General features: G+C 46.3%; 2 protein-coding genes across 4 annotated transcripts in view; one reads left to right on the top strand and one right to left on the bottom strand.

Annotated features, from left to right (window-relative positions):
* PRPSAP2 (phosphoribosyl pyrophosphate synthetase associated protein 2) overlaps window positions 1-16,377 on the bottom strand; it is a 39,228-nt gene extending 22,851 nt beyond the window's left edge. For 2 of the 3 annotated variants that reach the window (XM_068529930.1, XM_068529928.1), the window contains exons 1-7: window positions 16,300-16,377; window positions 11,662-11,756; window positions 11,268-11,418; window positions 10,360-10,412; window positions 7,773-7,839; window positions 4,087-4,259; window positions 1,785-1,900 (exon numbers count right to left, since the gene is read on the bottom strand). In XM_068529930.1, coding sequence (XP_068386031.1) covers window positions 1,785-1,900; window positions 4,087-4,259; window positions 7,773-7,839; window positions 10,360-10,412; window positions 11,268-11,386 — 528 coding nt within the window. In that variant the 5' untranslated portion in view covers window positions 11,387-11,418; window positions 11,662-11,756; window positions 16,300-16,377. The remainder of the gene's footprint in view (window positions 1-1,784; window positions 1,901-4,086; window positions 4,260-7,772; window positions 7,840-10,359; window positions 10,413-11,267; window positions 11,419-11,661; window positions 11,757-16,299) is intronic. The other variant, XM_068529929.1, reaches the window with a different exon arrangement.
* A 402-nt stretch (window positions 16,378-16,779) lies between these two features.
* Window positions 16,780-19,387, top strand: part of SHMT1 (serine hydroxymethyltransferase 1) — a 77,556-nt gene continuing 74,948 nt past the window's right edge. Inside the window, exon 1 of the mRNA XM_068531512.1 lies at window positions 16,780-16,823. The gene's annotated coding sequence lies outside the window, so the exon portion shown is untranslated. The remainder of the gene's footprint in view (window positions 16,824-19,387) is intronic.

Consider the following 19,387-nt stretch of genomic DNA (forward strand, 5'->3'; position numbering starts at 1 on the left):
AAGGCCTGTACTCTTGACAGAAAGAAACTGCTCAGAAATCTACAAACTGCTCTCGCGTAAATACTGTTAAAAGAGTTCTCTGGAAAAGTTATTAAAGAGACAAATAATTCACGTGAGGAAAAGAGTTCCTAAAAAAGCAAAATAGCTAAGTGCATTATAAGTTAACATTTAAAAAGGCTTCTTAAATATTGAGTCACAAAAGTGCTATTATATCCAAGAATAACAAATGTAACTATATTAAAATTACACATGTCTGATTTGTCCCAGGAACACGAGTGATTCAAAATGAGAAAAATCAATCACTGTAATATATCACATTAATAAAATGAAGGAAAAGAATCCACATGATCATCTCAAATGATGCAGAAAAAGCATCTGACAAATCCAACACCCTTTCATGATAAAAACACTCAGAAAACTAGGAATAGAATAGAAGGGAACTTCCTCAACATAATAAAAGGCATTAATGAAAAACCTACAGCTCACATCAGACTTGACAGTGAAAGGCTGAAAGCTTTCCACCTAGGAGCAGGAACAAGACACAGATGCCCACATTCAACACTGCTACTCAACACCGTACTGGAAGCTCTGGCCACAGCTATCAGACAAGAAAAACAGGTACCCAAGTTAGAAACGAAGAGGTCAAACTGTGTCCATTCACAGATGATATGATCTTACATGTAGAAAACCCTAGAGAATCCACATACAACACAAAACACTATTAGAGCTAATAAATGAGTTCAGCAAAGGTGCAGGATCAACACACAAAAGTCAGTTTCGTTTCTATTCACCAGCAGTGAACAGTCCAAAAGGAACAACTCCATTTACAATAGAGCCAAAAAATAAAATACCTGGGAATAAATTTAACCAAGGGAATTGAGAGAGAAATGAAACAAGATTCAGGATAGTGGTTCCCTTGGGCGGAAGGAGGCAGGGGGAAGGGACACAAAAGGACCACATGTGTGGACGTAAGTTATTATGATGCTAGTTTTCTTGTTGGGTGGTAGGATCACAGATGCCGACGACTACAGATGGATGGACAGAGATAAGGCAGGTAGAGGGACACGTAAAAGAGGCCCAGGACCACCCATGGACCAATGATGACAGTGAGTTATTTGTCACAATCACGACTAGGTGATTCTAGGTACCTGAGATCCAAAAGAAAAAAAAAAGCAATTTTAACAGCCTAGCAAAAGAAATAAATTGCAGATTAAGAATTTAAAAATACACCAAATTCAGTGCTTTGTGACCACCTAGAGGGGTGGGATAGGGAGGGTGGAAGGGAGACGCAAGAGGGAGGAGATATGGGGATGTATATATACGTATAGCTGATTCACTTTGTTGTAAGGCGGAAACTAGCACACCATTGTAAAGCGATTATACTACAATAAAGATGTTACAAAAAAAAAAACAATGGTGTGTTAGTTTCAGGTGTACGGCAGGGTGATTCAGTTATGCATATACATGTATCTATTCTTTTTCAAATTCTTTAATTGGGAGCTTGGGATTGACATATACACGCTACTGTATTTAAACTAGATAACCAACAAGGACCTACTGTATAGCACAGGGCACTCTGCTCAGTATTCTGTAATAACCTAAATGGGAAAAGAATTTCAGACTGAAAAAAAAAAAAAAAAAAAAAAAACACTGAATTACATTTATAAAGTAAATAGTACTTTAAGCAGAACACATCAAGTTTTAATCCTTCATGGACAGCCCAAGGAAATGGAAAGGCATTTTTCAGCCGTAAACAGAATGTTAAAAAGTTTGAGCTAGCTCACCTCTTCTTGAATATACTGTAATAAGAAGGGAGATGCTCTTAAATTATCAACAGGAATATTGAAGAAGCCCTGAATTTCCTTCTGGTGTAAATCCATAGTAATAAGATGAGTCAGACCTTTGAAAATAAAGCAGACACAAACACACAAATAGTTTCATAACCAGTTGCACTGTATGAATAAGTACTGCATAAAACAAGACACCATATATAATAAATTACTATTAAAAATTGCTCTCATTGAAAACTCAGCGTCTTTATTTCTCAGATTTTTTTTTAGTACAATGAGATTATGAGATAAAAGAAAATATAAACATCGGTCTCTGCCCCCGGGTCCCAGCACGGAGCTCCTAAGACCCTTGCCGCCCCCGCAGGGCTGAGCGCACCAGCAGCAACTCTTATTCTAACATCTGGTCTTTGACCCCGCCTCTGACACAGAGCTCCTGACGCCTTATGAATTCCTTAGTTACAAGAGCACCAGGAGTATCTTTGGTTCTAATGAGGCGACCCAGGATGGGCTCCTGATGGGGGCCGGTCACCACGATTTTCAGGCTCCCCACCCCCACTCTCCAGAGAGGGGGGACGGGCTGGAAATGGAGCTAATGAATGATTGTGCCCTTGTGAGGACGCCTCCATAAAGTCCCAACAGCGCGGGCTTCGGGGAGCTTCCAGGCGGGTGAACACGGGCACAAGCCCCTCCCTATACCCTGCCCCACACACCGCTTCCACCCGGATGTCCACCTGGATCCTTTATCATGCTGTTTTATAATAAACCGGTGAACAGTAAGAGACAGTGTTCCCGAGTTCTGTGAGGAGTTCTAGCAAATTAATCGAACCCAAGAGGAGGTCGTGGGAACCTCTGACTTATAGCCAACTGGTCAGCACAGGTGACAACCTGGACTTGCAGTGAGCGTCTGGGGGGGGTCAGGGGAGCAGGCACGTAGGACTGAGCCTTAACCCGTGGGACCTGACGCCATCTCCAGGTACACAGTGTCAGAGTGAAATTGCATAACACTCAGCTGGTGCCCTGGAGAACTGCAAGGTGTAGGGAACACGCCTACACATTTGGTGACAGAGGTGAAATGTTCCCTGCGAGGAGGAAAGGAAACTCAGAGGAGGTGGGGAACTGGGTTTCCCTCCTCAGAAGGGAAAGATTGGGTGGCTTTTCTTACACAGAGACGCATGCTTTTCACATCAATTTAAAGTCTTAAAACAGCCAAGATCATAGCAATGAAGAAATGTCTCTGATAATTCTATGAGAGTGGATTTCATCTCCCCGAAGTTTTGTCAATAGGCATGACCAAGCCATATTAAGACAAATATTTGTCTTAATATATTAAGACAAACTGCACAGGCCTGTCTGTAATTCGAAAAAATGAAGAATCTTCATCCCATTGGCTCCTTAAAGGATATTTGAAATGGAAATATATATATATATAAACATACATATAATTCAACTGGAAAAATTTTTTAAAGCACAACTTGCCCAAATGAACAGGAAAGTGAGCCTGGTGGCCCCCCAGGAGCAAGCCTAGGAGGGAAGGGCAGGCCTGCTCCCTCCAGCAGAGTTCTCAACTGGGTATGCTCTTCAGGTTGCTGGGGTTCAGGTTTGTTCATTTTTTGTTTTGGTTTTGCCTTCTTTGAAATGCTACCATAGAAAATTTATTCTGCAGTAAGTGTCTGTGTTAAAATGTAGTGATATGGGGACTTTTTATTCTTTTCTCTCTGTGCAAACGCTCTGTGATATGTGCCTTCTATAATCATACACACATACACAGGCACACCCGTGCGCGTGGGCGCAGATGCACACACACAGACACACACACACACAGAGTAACAACTCTGAAGATTATTTAGAAACAAGGAGGAGACACTTAGGATGTTACCTAAAAATGCACAACACAAAATAATATGTATGGTCTGCAAAGTATGCCAATGTGTACTGGGAAAGGGAAGAGATGAAAATAAAAATAGTTGCTGTGTTATTAGAGTTGTTGATTCCAAATGCCTTCTTCCCCGTTAAAAACAACCTAAATATGATTGTAACTTGTCATTTCAATATTAATTTTTTAAACAAAGAATTTAGGAAAAAATAAGTTGTTCTCACCAGCTTTGTGTTTAGGGAGTTGGGAGCAGGAGAGAACTCTGAGCGCTGCTGTCTCATTACAAATTAGCATCTTAAAGCTGTATCACTATTTCTACTCTGTTCAACATTCTAATTTAGTTAAGACAACGCCTTACAATTTCTCAGGTAAAAATAAAACTCCCAGACCCCCAATAAACCATCAAGTATCTGCCTTTCTTACCAGCTTTGCACATCATGGAAGCTAGCAGTTTGGAAACAATGGAGCCTCTCTTTCTCATCTTGCACTGTTTGCTGTAAGGAAAGTAGGGGACCACGCCGATGATGCTTTTGGCACAGGAGGTCTTACACGCGTACACCATGATAAGGAGCTCCATGATGGTGGTGTTCACATCCCTGGAACCCAAGGACAGAAACCAGCAAGGAGAAACATCACATACATGATGACCCCTCTCGGCTCCAACTAAGCGTTAGCCATGTGCCACGCCCGCCTCGACTGAGACAGGCTCTAGACACAAAAAAGAAACCACATCCCTCTCTTCTAGGGCCTCCATCAGTTGCCCCCATGCTGCCTCTCAGCTGATGACCCTACTTCCTTTTCCACTGAGAAAAGCACTGTCAGAAAAGAGCCCGGGGCCCCCACCGCCACATGTGCGTGCAGCCCCCAGGTCTGCCTGCCCCGAGCCATCAGCCAGAGACGAACTTTCCACACCAAAGTCACTCTAAAATCAGCCCTCCCGTGACGCAGGGATCCCATCCCCCCCTGCCCACTGAAGCAGGGCTCCGGCAATCCCCCCGGCCACCCCATCAGTGTGTCACTCTCCCCGGAACATACCCATGGGCCATTTCTCCCATTAACAGCAGCTCAGGCCACTTTCCCCACTGCCCCATTTCTTGGCTCCCCTGTGCAGCACATCTCAAGACGGTTGTCCACACTTGCTTCCAACTCATCTCTCTCATCCTCTCCCACACACGCTCCGATCCAGGTCACCGATGACCTCCACGTGGCCAAGGCCAACGCTGGGTTCTCACTCCCCCTCTCTCCGTCCTCGCCCTGACACACTCCATCACTCCCCCACCGCTCCCCTCCCGCCCCACTTCGTTTCCTCTGCTGGTGCCTCTCCTCCCCGGCTTCCTGCCCTGACACCTGATCATTTGTCCTCTTCTCCTCTCTCCTCCCTCATCCCTCGCTCGGGCTTCTCCTCCAATTTCAGAGCTTTGTAAATGCTGGAGACTCAAATTTATAGCTCCAGCCCAGGCTTCTCAAGTCCAGACTAACAAATTCACCTGCTTCTTGACAATGCCACTAGAAAGTCTGTTAAGACATCTCAAAACGTACCCCAAACTGAAGTGCTCTTTGACCGGCAAAGCCTGCCTCGCCATAAACCTCTGCCATCTCAGTCGATAGCAGCTCTGCTCCTCCAGTTTACTCAGGACGAAACCCCCAGAGGCGCCCTTAACTGCTCTCCTGTCCAGAGTGACAGCAACTCACCACTCCACTGCTGCCCTGGGGCCGAGCCTCGACCCCCCACAGTGACAGTGACAGTGACAGCCCGCCCCCGCCCCCGGCAGTCCCTCTGCAGCCCACGATCTGCACAGCGTCCAGCTGGAGCTTCAAGTCAAAGGCAGATCGTGCACTCTGCTCAGGAGCCAGCGACGGTTTCCCGTTCTGCCCACGGCAGACGCCCAAGGCCCTACAATGGCTCCCGAGGCCCCTTCAGGGTCTGCCCCCACCCCCGCTCTGCGCTCCACTCCTCCTCCGTGCCCTCCCCTCACGCCAGGCCTCACGCCCACCTGAGGGCCTTCGCTTCAGGGCTCCCTGCCCCTGCCTGGAGTGCCCTCGTCGCCGGCTGGCACCTTCTTCCAGTTTTTGTCAGATGTCACCTCCCCAGCCTGCCCTCTCTCCATCCTTCACCACCGTCACGTCCGGCTCCTTGCCATGCTGTTTTGGTTTTTACCCACAGCGCTCATCATCTTCTGACAAACTAGATAATCTACTTATTCATTATGTTGCCTGCATGTCCTAGAATATAGGCTCCATGAGGACAAGGATCTGTGATCTATTTTAATCCTTCACGCATCTCACACACCTGTAACAGTGGCTGGCACATAACAGACATTCAATAAATGTTTGTGAATGAGCGACTGCGTGAAAGAGTGAGGGAAACACAGAACATGTGCGTGAGTAGGTTCCCTGTTGATACCTGACAACAAGCCTGACATAGGAAGAGTTAAGGGAGCCTTTCAGAAAGCATTCTGTGAGAGGGGTAAGAGCAGGGGAACCAACAGCGGGTGTGAAGTTACACCACGTTCCCAAACTATACTCCCAGAAACACCATCTTTCTGTGAGCTGGTACAAGGCTTTCCGTCACTAAATTCAAGTAATAACTTGTCTGAATTACAGGAAAAGTTAAGTTAATGGACAGAATTTTAAAATTTTCTTATTCTTTTAGTGCCTACCACCAGTCTACACTAAGGCAAGGTACAAGGTGTATCTGACAACACCAAATCTCAGTGTTAACTGTTTCTTGAAGACCACAATATCTAAGCTTTCTGCAACCCGGACAAGACAAGCCTACGGCACATTCTGGAGCACTCCAAAATGAGGCACGTGGAGAAAATTAAGGGAATGGTTTTGGCTAGAGGAATAAGAAACTGACAAGAGGCGGGGCAGAATGAAAAGAGTATTGAAATGCCCAAAAATACATGTAAAGGAATGAGTGAATGAATGAATGGAAAGAAATGAAAGGTATAAAAGTACTGCAAACACCCGGGAGCCAGAAGGAAGTCAGCTGTTCTGTGCTCTGCACTTTCCCCTCCTTGATGAGGGCGTGGGCAGGGAGAGCGCTCTACCAGCCTGGCGTCTGGCCCGGGAAAGAGAGCGGCAGCAGGGGCAGCACCAGCTCTCGTCCCCACAGCCCAGCCCTGCTGAGGGTCCTAAGCGGAGGCAAGACATGAAGCCAGGGCCCCGCCGCAAAGGCCCCGCCGCAAAGGTCCCGCACACTTGCGCTCCAGGACGATGGGAGGCAGTGACAGGTCCCCTTCGGCTCCTCCTCCCAGAAGAGTCAGATGGCTTCGAGATTTCATCCCCGTGAACCAAAGACCAGGACAGAGATGTTCAAAATTTAGGTGAAAGTACATGTGTTCCAAGTCTAAATTCTCCCCAAATTTGGCTCTTCTTCCCTTTGGTATTTATTTTACATATAACCACAAATTTAGCTTGCAGCAATTTCTGGAATCTCTAGGCTAAAAAATGTTGCACTACGCAAACCGATTTCTAGACATTATTAAAAATTGTACTGAGTTAAAAATTTCATCTATAGAGGCCTTCAGGGACACCTGTGGACAGAGTGGCATTTGATCAAAGAGCGGTGCAGACACCCTCACTGCACTGAATCTTCTATCCCCAGCGTACACATTTGCGACCTCAACAATTTCCAGAACACACGGCTATCAAATGTCACAGGAGACAGGAATGCACATGCCTTCAACACACCGTCTATCTTCTCAGCTCCTTTAATTTATGCAACAGGACAGTACGTTTAAATTATCTGCAGGAAAAGCTTTAAGAACCCCAAGTAAGCAAATACCTCTCCTCCCGCCTGTTTTCTTTTTTGGAACTAGAAGAGCTTCCCTACAAATTTTATGAAATTCTGGCTACTGAGAGCAAATGTAATGGGCTCTCTTATCGTTAAGTGCCTCCACCCCAAAACCTGGTTATTCCCACCCTTGAGAACACTGAAAGAACACAAAAAAGTCAGCAGCTATGTCAGAAAAATTAGCAGAGTAAGATCATGCCAATTTTAAAACAATCGTAACTCTCCCTGTCTAGGCAACTCTTATTATTCTAAACATTCATGCCCAAACAGAGGCCCAGAAAGCAACATTTCTGTTGGATAAGTTACTCACTTTGAAACAGTTTGGATGATGAAAACATCTTTCCCCCTCACAGACTCTTGAATTTGTACTCTTGTTTCTGGCAGGAAAAGGGGAAAAGAGAAGAAGGGTGAACAAGGCACATAACTTTAAAAAATACACACAAAAAACCCTGCAGCATTCCCCAATGTTGTAAAATATGGAAACTGGACCTGTTTCAAAACTCACTAGGTTTTCAGTTCTATGAAGGATAAGGAACATAGTTCGATTAATCACACCTTTTAAACATGTTAAGTTATACGACATGCTTAAGAAGGAATCACACTTGTCACTTAAAACAAGTAAATCGCCCCTCCTCACTTCCTGTACATAAACAGCGAGTGCTGGGCTGCTCTGAGCCCCATATCCTTACAGGAAATGACAGACTCCTTCATTCAACCACCAACAATTAAGAACCTGTTAGGCACAAATGTTAGAATAACATTGTGAAGGTAAAGATAAATAAGGCCCAGTATCCCTACTCTCAAAACACTTGTGATCAGCCACAGGGAAACAATTAGGCAAATCCAGAGTGGGAAATTCCACAAGACAAACTCTTCAAAAAGTCAATGCTGTGGGAAAAAAAAAGAGAAGGTGAAGGGACTGCCCTAGTCTAGAAGAGAATAAAGAGATATAAAAAACACATCACTTGAACCAAGAATCCTGGTTTAAAAAACAAACAAAAGGGACTTCCCTGGTGGGTCAGTGGTTAAGAATCCGCCTGCCAATGCAGGGGACATGGGTTCGAGCCCTGGTCCGGGAAGATCCCACATGCCGTGGAGCAACTAAGCCCGTGAGCCACAACTACTGAGCCTGCACTCTAGAGACCGCAAGCCACAACTACTGAGCCCACGCGCCACAACTACTGAGCCTGTGCTTCTAGAGCCTGCAAGCCACAACTACTGAGCCCACGTGCCTAGAGTCTGTGCTCCGCAACAAGAGGAGCCACCGCAATGAGAAGCCCACCCACCGCAATGAGAAGCCCACGCACCGCAACAAAGACCCAACGCAGCCAAAAATAAAAAATAAATAAATAAATTTATAAAAACAAAAACCAGCTAGGACAACTAGGAAAATTAGAACGTACATTAGCTATTAGATGATAGAGAATTATCATTAATCTCTTTAATGTGACAATGGTAGCGTATCTACATGGGAGAAAGTCCTCCTTAGGAGACACATGGTCAAGTATTCAGGGGTTAAGTGTCAATGTCTGCAACTCAGTTCCAAATGGTCCCACAAACACACATTCATACAGCAAAGTGTTACCTGCTGAATCCGGGTGGCACTCATTCATATGGGTACTCATGGCACTACTCTTTCACATTTGTTATAGGTTTGAACATTTTCATTAGAAATGTTGGAAAAAATAGAGTACGTGTTTACAAAAAAGTGTGGTACCATGGAAAGAAAACGAGCTTGAGAGACAGGGAGGTTGAGCTTTGAATCCCGACTCTGTTCCCTCTGGGGCCTCGTTCCTAACGTCACCCCTGAACTCGGTTCCTCAGTACCTGGTAACGGTAAGGATTCTACAGACGTTAGTTCCCTCCTTCCTTCCCCTCGTGCATGAACCCGGGGGGCGGGCAGGCTCCTCCTGAGTCTCCCGCCACCAGCCTCCCTCAGCCCCGCTTCTACACTAGACAAAGGACTGCATCCAATTCCCTTTAGCAGCAAAATCTTCTCCCAACTCCCTGCCTATTTCCCACAATTATACTTGTTTCCCACTGAAGCCACATGGGGGATCTTGGGAGATAGGGAAGAGGAGGCAGTAATGGAGAAATAAATAGAGGAAGAGCAAATTTGTGCCTTTTCATCCAAGCGTCTTGTAAGTTCTCTAATATTTAAGTATTTGACAAAATCCTGCAGTGGAAAAGGAGAGGGAACCAGTATTTACTGAGTGCCTACTATGTGCCAAAAACTGTGTTAGGCACACAAATTATCCCACTTAATCCTCAGAACAGCCCAAATTATTTGCAGTTTAGACAGCTAAAATAACTTGCCAAGGAGAAGTTGTCTGACTCTCACACCTATGCAGGTCAGGTCATCTGTCACTCCTGCTAGAATAATTTCAAACATCCGCCATTTCTACACAAAGTACAAAAGCTAAATAACACGTGATTTTCACAACCTGAGGTGTTTATGCAACATCATAAATCAGTTAGCAAAAAGCACTTCCTGACATGACATCATGGAGTCTAGCCCAAGGCAGTGCAGGCTGGGGTAAAGAACACCCACCACCCGATACCGTGGCTACACAGGGCACACGCACCCCGCCTAAGGGGACGGATTCAACCAAGCGCTGAGCTAATGCTTCCTTCAGCTGGACAGCTTGTTCACGCACCCACGCAGTTGTTATCGGATGACGTCTAAGGACTAGACTTTAAGCCCCCAGAATTCTCTATCGAGCTGGTGTTAGTGGGAGCGGGGACACCGCGCTCGCCCACCTTGCCTGCCTGTCTTCCTGCTGGCAGAACTAACTGGACACTGAGGCTGACCGTTTCAGCTATGGCGGATGAGGGACTGGGCCAGCACGGCGTGTACCACAAAAAGGCCACCGTCACGAAAACACAGGATCACTCACCTCTGTCAGGCTCCTGGTAAACTTGCACTTTGCCCATCTCCACCCCCAGCCGCCTAGGGAAGAGAAAGAGGGAAAACGCTGAAAAAGTAATAGAACAGATGCAACATCTTTACTATTAAGGCTGATTTAGAAATTGATAAAAATAAAACAAATTTTTAAAAATAGAGGTATTCCTATTACGAGATTTAAAGTGGACGTATCACATCCCCACCCTATGCCAACCCAAGGCGGCCTCTCGACCCTGTCCTGGGCTCCCTGCCCTCCAGCCACATTCCTGCTGTTTCCTCTGCCTGGAGGGCTCTGCCCCAGACCTTCACTTGGTGCCTATTCAGGTTTCTCAATTCACATTCCATCCCCAGGGTTTAAAGGCACATGAGCACTAAGGCAGAACAACCTGCCCTTGTCTCTCGGTTCTCCCCGCAGCGTTTACCGCCATCTGAAGTGATCTTGTTTGTTTGTTTTGCTAACTTGCTTCTTGCCTGGCCCCTCTACTAAAGAAGGGTTCTGACTGGCTTGTTCACTGTTACTCCCCAGTATCTAGATCAAGGTCTGGTACACAGCAGGGGCTCAATATTTATTTAATAAATAACTAAAATTATACTGAACCGTAATCTATAAACTATCTTCATATAGCATATACCCTTCATTGTTCTTTATACTCAAATAATTCTATACATATGTAGCACCTAACACAATCTCTGGCACTCAGGAGTCACTCAATAAATGTCTGCTGAATGAATGTGTAGGAGTGACAACAGTTTACAAGAAGGTGAGCCTTTAATACACAGATGATAAGCAGATTAACTATAAAATATCTGCTTTCAAATTTAACAATCAGTGCCAATCCATTTATCAAATGTAAAACACCACATCATGAGTACAGATTTTAATACTATGATTATACTCACTCAGCGATTTTCTTTGAAAGCTCCATACATGATGAATTAGAATTTGCCGAAAACAACACCAGACCCCCTTTGGTTATGTTCATCTTGGCTTCTGATTCAGGTGGCGCCACACAAAACATCAAAACCTTCTTGGTTTTCCAATTCTCAGAGCCTGGAAAGATACAAAATATATTAAGAACTGTCATATGATATGAAATACACCTGAAAATTTTTTTAATAGCAAATGACTTAAGCTGAAGGAAATTAGTTTTTACCATGATGGAGTCTTTTATATTGAACATGTTTATAGACAAATAGAAAGTCTATTTGAGTTTTAGGGTTCCAAATTTATGGAAAGATGCTATCATATGACTCAATTATTTTCATGACCACTGGGAATAAATGATAAACTTACAAGAAAGGTGGAGCTGAAGAGCTCAGTGTTTTACTGTTTGCTGCTTAAAGTCAATTACGACAACCTCCTTTTAGTCTCTGACAACAAAATTCCTCCTGGATTGACACACAGAAAAATGGCAAAGCCATTAGCAAGGACAAGGACTGACTGATCCTTAAACAATGAATAAAAAACCTGTCCATGCCCAGCTTTCCCTGTAATGCCTGTTCACCATGAAACCTCCCCCTGGCCTTGCAGCTGCCCCAGGTCCTGTCTAAGCCTGACCTTGTCATCTGCATTTTTTCTCAACTGGAACACAAGGTTGACCAGGTAACCATAACCTTGAAGGAAAGTGACTCAGCCATGCAACTGACCAGCAGCAGGGCACAGACAGAAAGAGCCTGGCCTAGAGGTCATCAGAACCCTCCATGCTCTCCTCCTCCTCCCACTCTCTGAGCCGAGTGTCCTTATGGAGAAAGGCAGGCATGGCTTAGACGCAGGAGCAACAATCCACTAGGCCTTCGGGGACGGAGGCGCCTTCCCAGCAAGCCCACTGCATTTCCCCAGTCATATGTTTACGTGGGTGGCTCTGGGAAGGCTGGTGGACGGGAGCAAAAGGCTGAAGCCAATTATCTTATTTGTTATTCTGAACTTTTAATTACACAAGTTATAAACAAATACATTCTCCTTGTAAAAAAAAAAACTGAAACATCAGAGTTTAGGCTGACGTCACTAGCTCCGATCCCAGGCTCCTTCCCACCCAGGTCCTTGGACCTGACAGTTCTTATTATTAGTTTGAAAGAGACACCATCAGGCTGTTACACGTTCACACATGTGATCCCCATAAAAAATACATATAAAAATTCATTTCTAACATAAAAAGGGATCATCGTACAAATCTACCTATAATCTGCTTTTTAAAGAGCAATGTATTTTAAGATCCCAGGTAGAAAGTATAGACCCATCATGCCCTTTTTAACGGCTGCCAGTGTTCCCTGGTGCAGGCACGCCACACTTAGCAGGTCACCAACCCAAAGAGGCCTCCTTATGCATGTGTGTGTCTCTCTCTGCAGTAACTGCCAGTGGGGGCCAGTGGGTCATAGGGTGGGTCACTCATGGTCTCCCACGCAAGCGAGGAGAGCACACATTTCCTCTTCAGAGGCATCCCTCAATGGGAAACACAGGCCATCCCAATGCACTTGACCTAAAGCCTATGAATCACAAACAAATGTATGAACAGCTGGCCAAAGCCCTAAGGAGACCAAGAAGGACCATTGGTGTGTACCGTGGAAAGTGGCTTTGGAGCAGGGATCGGCAAAGTACAGCCCACGGGCCAAAACAGGTTATTTCCGTAAATAAAACTGTATTGGAACACAGCCATGCTCACTGTCTACAAGTTGTCTGTGGATGCAGTGGTAGAGTTAAGTATGGGCTGCAAAGCCTAAAATATTACCTGGCCCTCTACAGAAAAAGTGTGCTGAGCCAGCTTTACAGCATAGCGTGGGGCAGGGTGACTGGTGCAAATGAAAGAAATAATATTTAACCATCAACACTCAGAATCGGAGGAGATCCTAGGTGTCTTCTAACACCACCTCTCAACTCTTCTATGCCTGTGTTTAGGAACAGAGTCTGGAAAAGGAAACCACAACAAAAATGAAACTCATTCTCCAGTAGTTATGAATACAGGCTTTGGAGTCAAACCCAGGTTTGCATCTTAGCTCCTAGTTCCCCTTAACTCACTGTGAGGCCTCGCATAAATTAGTCACTCTCAGCTTCCACCCCCTCATCCATGCAACTGCGAATACTGACTGTACAGGGTCACTGTAAGATTAGTTCCTGTACAGCACTTAACACAGTGCCCCACATACAGGATACGCTTGGTAAATGGAAGCTCTGATGAGTCAACTTGTTAATATTTCGGTTATCTACCGAATGAGTACATAATATGCATGGGATGGCCACCTTTTAACATCCCCTAACCTTCAAATAAGAAGCTTCTTAAAGGACAGCAGTGTTCTTGAGAGGACGTGGAACACTGAGAATCAAACTATCTGAGGGGAAGGAAGAGATCTTGGAAGTAACTCAGTCCATCTCTAGGACTCCTACCAAGGAGCCACTCCAGATACCTAAACAGCCCCGGGCCTGATGCCCACATCCTGAGGATCCAGCCATTCCAAATTCTTCCTTAGAACACGCAGATTCCTCTCCCAGCAGCCTCCCCTTCCTGGGCCTTGTCCTTTCTTTGAAGATTTACGGGAAACCCCAAATTCCTTCTCCCCAGGGCAGTCCTCGACCTATCTCAAGATGGCTCTCTTGCCTCTGTGTATTCTCTTTTCCTGGAAACTTTCATTAATGGCCATGGTTTAAATGTCCTTCATCACTGACTATGGTCTCTAGGGTTTCAGTCTCCAGATACCAGGTTTCAATAATGGAAACCTAACCTAAGACCTCAAAATGGCACAGGCTGGGAGTCCCTTCGGAAACAGTTATCAGTATAGTCATGTTCTGTGAGACTACCCATCTCACAAGTCGGTCAAACAATAAAACTAGTTGCTAGTTTTAGTTCTCAGGCCATTGCTAGTTTTAGTTCTCCTTTTCCTATTGGAAATTCAAGTTGTGCTCTTTACCAAGCTTTAAGAGTTTTAAAGATTATCCTCGTAAACAAGATAATCACCAGGATGGGGCTGGCAGAAGGCTCACTAGTACAAGACTATAGTGTGAAATGGAGGGTAAAGAGAACATTCCCATTTTCCCCCCATAAACTACAGGTGCTTTTACATTTATCCTAAATTCACTCTAGCATGTGTGAGAATTATATACAACACATGAAAACACAGCCTTTTCAGAGAATCTCAGAACCTTACGAAAAGCAAATCATATTCCTCTTTGCTTGAGACTGGGCAATCTGTTGAGTCTCATGAAGGAAACCACTCTGAAAGAGCACTCGCTCTGCAAGTGCTGGCAGTCATTTCAAAACGACTCACGCACATCTCAGATGAGGAAGGCTGGCATCAAAGTGTGCTGCTTTCCATCTAGTGCGTCTGCTGTGTGAATACCTCCCATCTAAAGATGGCTGGAGTCACAGTGTGAAGACCTGATCTGCCTCCCCTGCTTACCAGCTACGAGTCCTTGGCCTTTCCCTTCTCGACAGCAGAGATAGATGCTTGGTTAAAAACAGCTTCCCTCACCAGAATTTAAGGTCCAAGACAGCAGAGATTTTTTTCCACTATTATGTTATCTGCTGTACACCCAGGGCCTAGAATAGTACCTGGCAGAGGGAGAGGCTTAACAAATGTTTGTCAAATAACAAATGTTTGTTGAATAAAGCCTGACCTCATTGAGTTGCAATGATTAACACATGGAGTTGCAAGAAGTCTGCAAACTAAAAGGTGTCAGAAAGTATAAAGAACTATTATTTTTATTAGTGATGTACCTCACTCAAAGAAAATTTGCTTTTTCGGGGTCAGTATTGAAGAGAATTAGAAGGGTGAAGCCTTATGTAATTAATCCTCCAGGCCTCTGTGACCCCAGGCACCTGGCTGTCTCTTCATCAGAATGTTTTCTTTCGGCTAAATACCATTTTCTGAGGGCTGTGAATTCTTATGACAACTCAATAAAGCAGGTACTACAAGTCCCCTTTGAGACACGAGATAAGTGACGCTTGAAGATGAAGACACCTCCTCAAGGCTGCCCACCCGGAAGCAGCAGACACCAGCTCAGCTTCAGCCTGTCTCCCAACACCACGGAAAGTGACCCGACACCCCGCATTTCAGGGGGCGAGGCAAACAAACAGCCAGATTTAGAAATATGTGCGTAGTAAACACGCCTTGTTTGGAAAACAATTTATATCACGTGTCAAAGAAAGAACACATAACTGATCCAGTATTTCCCCTTTGGAAAGTTTATCCTACGGAAAGAAAGAAAAAGCTCAATGACGGTCACTGCATGGTTTTTCTAAGAGGAGGAACACTGAACATATGCAAAAGTTACATAATGGGGTAATTAAGTAAAACTCTGAATATACATTCAATACAATAAAAACGGTAAATATCCGGGACTGTACGAAAGTGCTTACGTTAAGTAAGAGCAGAACTGCATCTCCTCGAACCCAGACTGGGTAATAATGGTACAGACGAGGTCGGGATAGGAATACGGACAAGAAGGGTAGGACTTCGTGGGGTTCAATAATGTGGGTGAAATCACATATTTGTGCATGGAACAGTTTTAAACATTATAAATCACATTTTCTCACCCCCCCAAATCCCCATCCCGAATTTCCCATTCCTTGCAAAAGCTAAACACCCAAACCGCGTCAATATTAATAAAAGGGGGGGGAAATCGGTATCATCACTGTGCAGTATCTGCTGGAAAGCAGAAGAAAGCCTTAGAGCTACATCCCTGTCCTCACTCAAGCTCCGCGGGGCAACAGAAAGGCCCGCGCCGCAAGGCCAGCCCAGCATCGCCAGGGCTGTCAGTCTGCGCGTGAGGCTGGGCTTCCGCCCGCAGCCGCAGGTCCCGGCCCGCGGACCCCGGCGAACCGGACCGGGCTGAGGGCTGCGCGCGGCCGGGTCCCCGCCGAGCCCCCCGCCCCTGCACCTGTGCCCCGCAGGGCCGGCCCGCCGGCCGCGCCACCACCTTCGCCGGCTCCCGCCCGCCTACCTGGCCCCGACCCCAGCCCCGGCCCCGCCGCAGCCTCCGCTGCCGAATGAGGAAAGCGCCGGTGGCCTGACGACCTCTCCAAGAGCAAAATGGCGACTCCGGCCCGAGAACTGCGTGCGCAGCGACTGCGAGGCCTGGGGGCGGGGCCGTTCAAGGGGGCAGGTCCACGTGGGGCGGGGCCTCGGGGGGGACCATCCGTGTGAAGGGCGGGGCAGGGAAGGGGTCCACAGGGGGGAGGGGCGGGGCCTTCGAGCCTAGCTGGAATACTGCAGGCCGGGCGAGGGGCGGGGCCATGGGCGGGGCGAGTCCATGGGTGGGGCGGGGCTGACTGGAGGGGTGGGGCCAGGCGGGGAGAGGGGCGGGGAGAGGGGCGGGGAGAGGGGCGGGGAGAGGGGCGGGGAGGGGTGGGGCTGAGCCTCGACACCCGAGTGCGGACTTTTTTTTTTTTTTTTAAAACAAATTTATTTATTTATTTTTGGCTGCGTTGGGTCTTCGTTGCTGCGCGCGGACTTTCTCTAGTTGCGGTGAGTAGGGGCTACTCTTCTTGTGGTGCGCGGGCTTCTCATTGCGGTGGCTTCTGTGTTGCGGAGCACGGGCTCTAGGTATGCTGGCTCAGTAGTTGTGGCTCTCCGGCTCTAGAGCGTAGGCTCAGTGGTTGTGGCGCACGGGCTTAGTTGCTCCGTGGCATGTGGGATCTTCCCAGACCAGGGCTCGAACCCGTGTCCCCTGCATTGGCAGGCGGATTCTTAACCACTGTGCCACCACGGAAGCCCGCGACTACGGACTTTGATGTCTGGAATTACAAAAGTCTGGGTTCAAGTCTTTACTGGCCTGTAACTTTGGGCAATGTCACTTCACCTCCCTGAGCCTCAATTTCCTCAGCTGAAAAATTGAGATGATAGTAGCACCCATCTCAGGGGTTGTTGTGAGGATTCAGTAAAATAACACCTGCGGAGCTTCCAAAACAGTTCCTGGTGCATAGTAAACCCTCAGTTGTTTTATTACTATTATTTGCTTTGTTGCCCTTTCTTCTTTTATCACAAAGTAAGGAATTGGTGCTTGCCTGAATTCCTTATATTTAAGTATGTTTAATATATATATAAAACATAATAATAGCAAACACGTATGGAGCACTTACCATGTGTCAGGCCAAGTGCTTAACATATATTAACTGTAACTTATTTAATCCTCACAGAACTATGAGGTAGGTGTTATTATTATCTCCATTTTAATAGTTGTGGGAACTGACACCCTGACGTTAAATATCAATAACTTGCCTAAGGACAAACAAACATGGACAAGAACTTCAATCCAGGCGGTCTGGCACCACGGTCTGCACTAAGCTAGACGCTATACCACATCGCAGTTCCAGTTCTGCTTTGGATTTTTCACTAGAGTGAGGCTTGAAATCGTTCGTGAGAGGTGGCACGGCCAGCTAGAAGCGGCCGGACTCAAATGGAGTCATTTAAGACATTTCCTTTGCCTGACAGCTTCACGGGGTCATACCTCTGTGAAGGACAAGGCCCGTGAGCCCACAGGCATATTCGGGTACAAAACTGAATGCCCTTACTTTGGTAAGTGGACTTTGGTTTCACCCACTGCTTCTGCACAGACCCAACCCTCACGCACCCCACCTCCCGGCTTCAACTTGCGTTGGCTCCACCCAGCACTCCAGGTTGCACGTGACTGGATCTGACCAATCAGGGCCACTCATCCCCCTCAGCTCGCTGATGCGCTCCAAGGACAGGCCACTGAGCCAATGGGAGCCCAGAAGACGCAATCTCGCGCCGCAGTGGGCTACGGAGCCAGGAAATTCCCTCCACCCTCTGAAGCCAGGGGCCTGCGTGTTGTCCCCTTGCTTACTTCTCATTGTTCTTTCCCACCAGCCTGTTCCTCCATCCCTGAGCTATAGGGCACGTACACATGCTGTTCCTGCCTCCAGGAATGCTCTTCCTCCTGCTGCCCTCTCCCCTCATTAACTCCTACTTAAACACCTAAGCACAATTGTCGTTTTTAAGCCTTCTCTAAACCACTCCCCTTCTCAAAAAAAAAAAAAAAGTACTTTTCCTTCGTTAGGCTTATCATGATCGCTAATTATGTATTTATGTGGATGGTCATTTTATAAATATCCCCACCCCAGCCCCTATAGACTATAAGCCCCTACGTGCAGGTCCTTTGTCTCTTTTGCTGATCCCTGTTTGCAGGTACCCAGCACAGTACCTGGCACAAGTGTGGTACTCAAGAAATGTCGGTACCATGGGTGATCTCAGAATTACCCTGCCCCCCATGGAAAGGAGGAGGGCAGTAGCACAGAATTGTATAGTATTTGCACCACGCAGGGACAATATTCCTGATAATTTAAAAATCGTCTCTGCTGAGCCAGTATGAGCTAGCTCGCACATACCATGCTCCCAGCATCTGGCAATGAAATTGTTAGTTTCTCAATCAATCAGTTTCTCCTCGTTGCAGGCACTTAGCTTACAGTTTCCCTTGCTCTATTACACCAGATACCACTTCTCCATCCACTTCCAATTCTCCAAAGACACTTCTGAAATCCTCCATAGGCTGATGTCTCATCTCCCTTCCTCTTTATCCTTGGGGTTTAGGCCATGGGAGTGAGCCATGGTGGACATCCAGCCCAGATGACCCACCAGTGGCTGCAGCCCCAGTCACTACCTGACTGCAACTCTATGAGAGACCCCAAATGAGAGCCACCCAGCTGAGCCCAATCAAACCACAGAAAATTGAGAGATAATAATAAATATTTGTATTAAGGTGCTGAGTTTGGAGATATCTTGATACACATCTGTAGGTAATGAGCAAGAAAGGGGCAAAACCAAAATCTAAAGACTGGGGTCAGTTTCCCTCTAATGCGGTTTTGGTTAGCCTATTGCTAAGCTTGATAATCGCTTGCCCACTTGGAGGTTTGCAGAGTCTGCATATTATGGAAGTACTCAGTTTGCCTGTACCACATCATTGACCATATTCAAGGGCCAAACTGCTGCACATAGAATATGAATCAAGACACCTGATCCTAAGACATTTCCCTTCAACATTTTTTTAAAGGAAGGAAAAGCATCTTTGCTAT

The sequence above is a fragment of the Eschrichtius robustus genome, chromosome 20 (genome assembly GCF_028021215.1).
Source record: "Eschrichtius robustus isolate mEscRob2 chromosome 20, mEscRob2.pri, whole genome shotgun sequence".
Lineage (NCBI taxonomy): Eukaryota > Metazoa > Chordata > Mammalia > Artiodactyla > Eschrichtiidae > Eschrichtius > Eschrichtius robustus.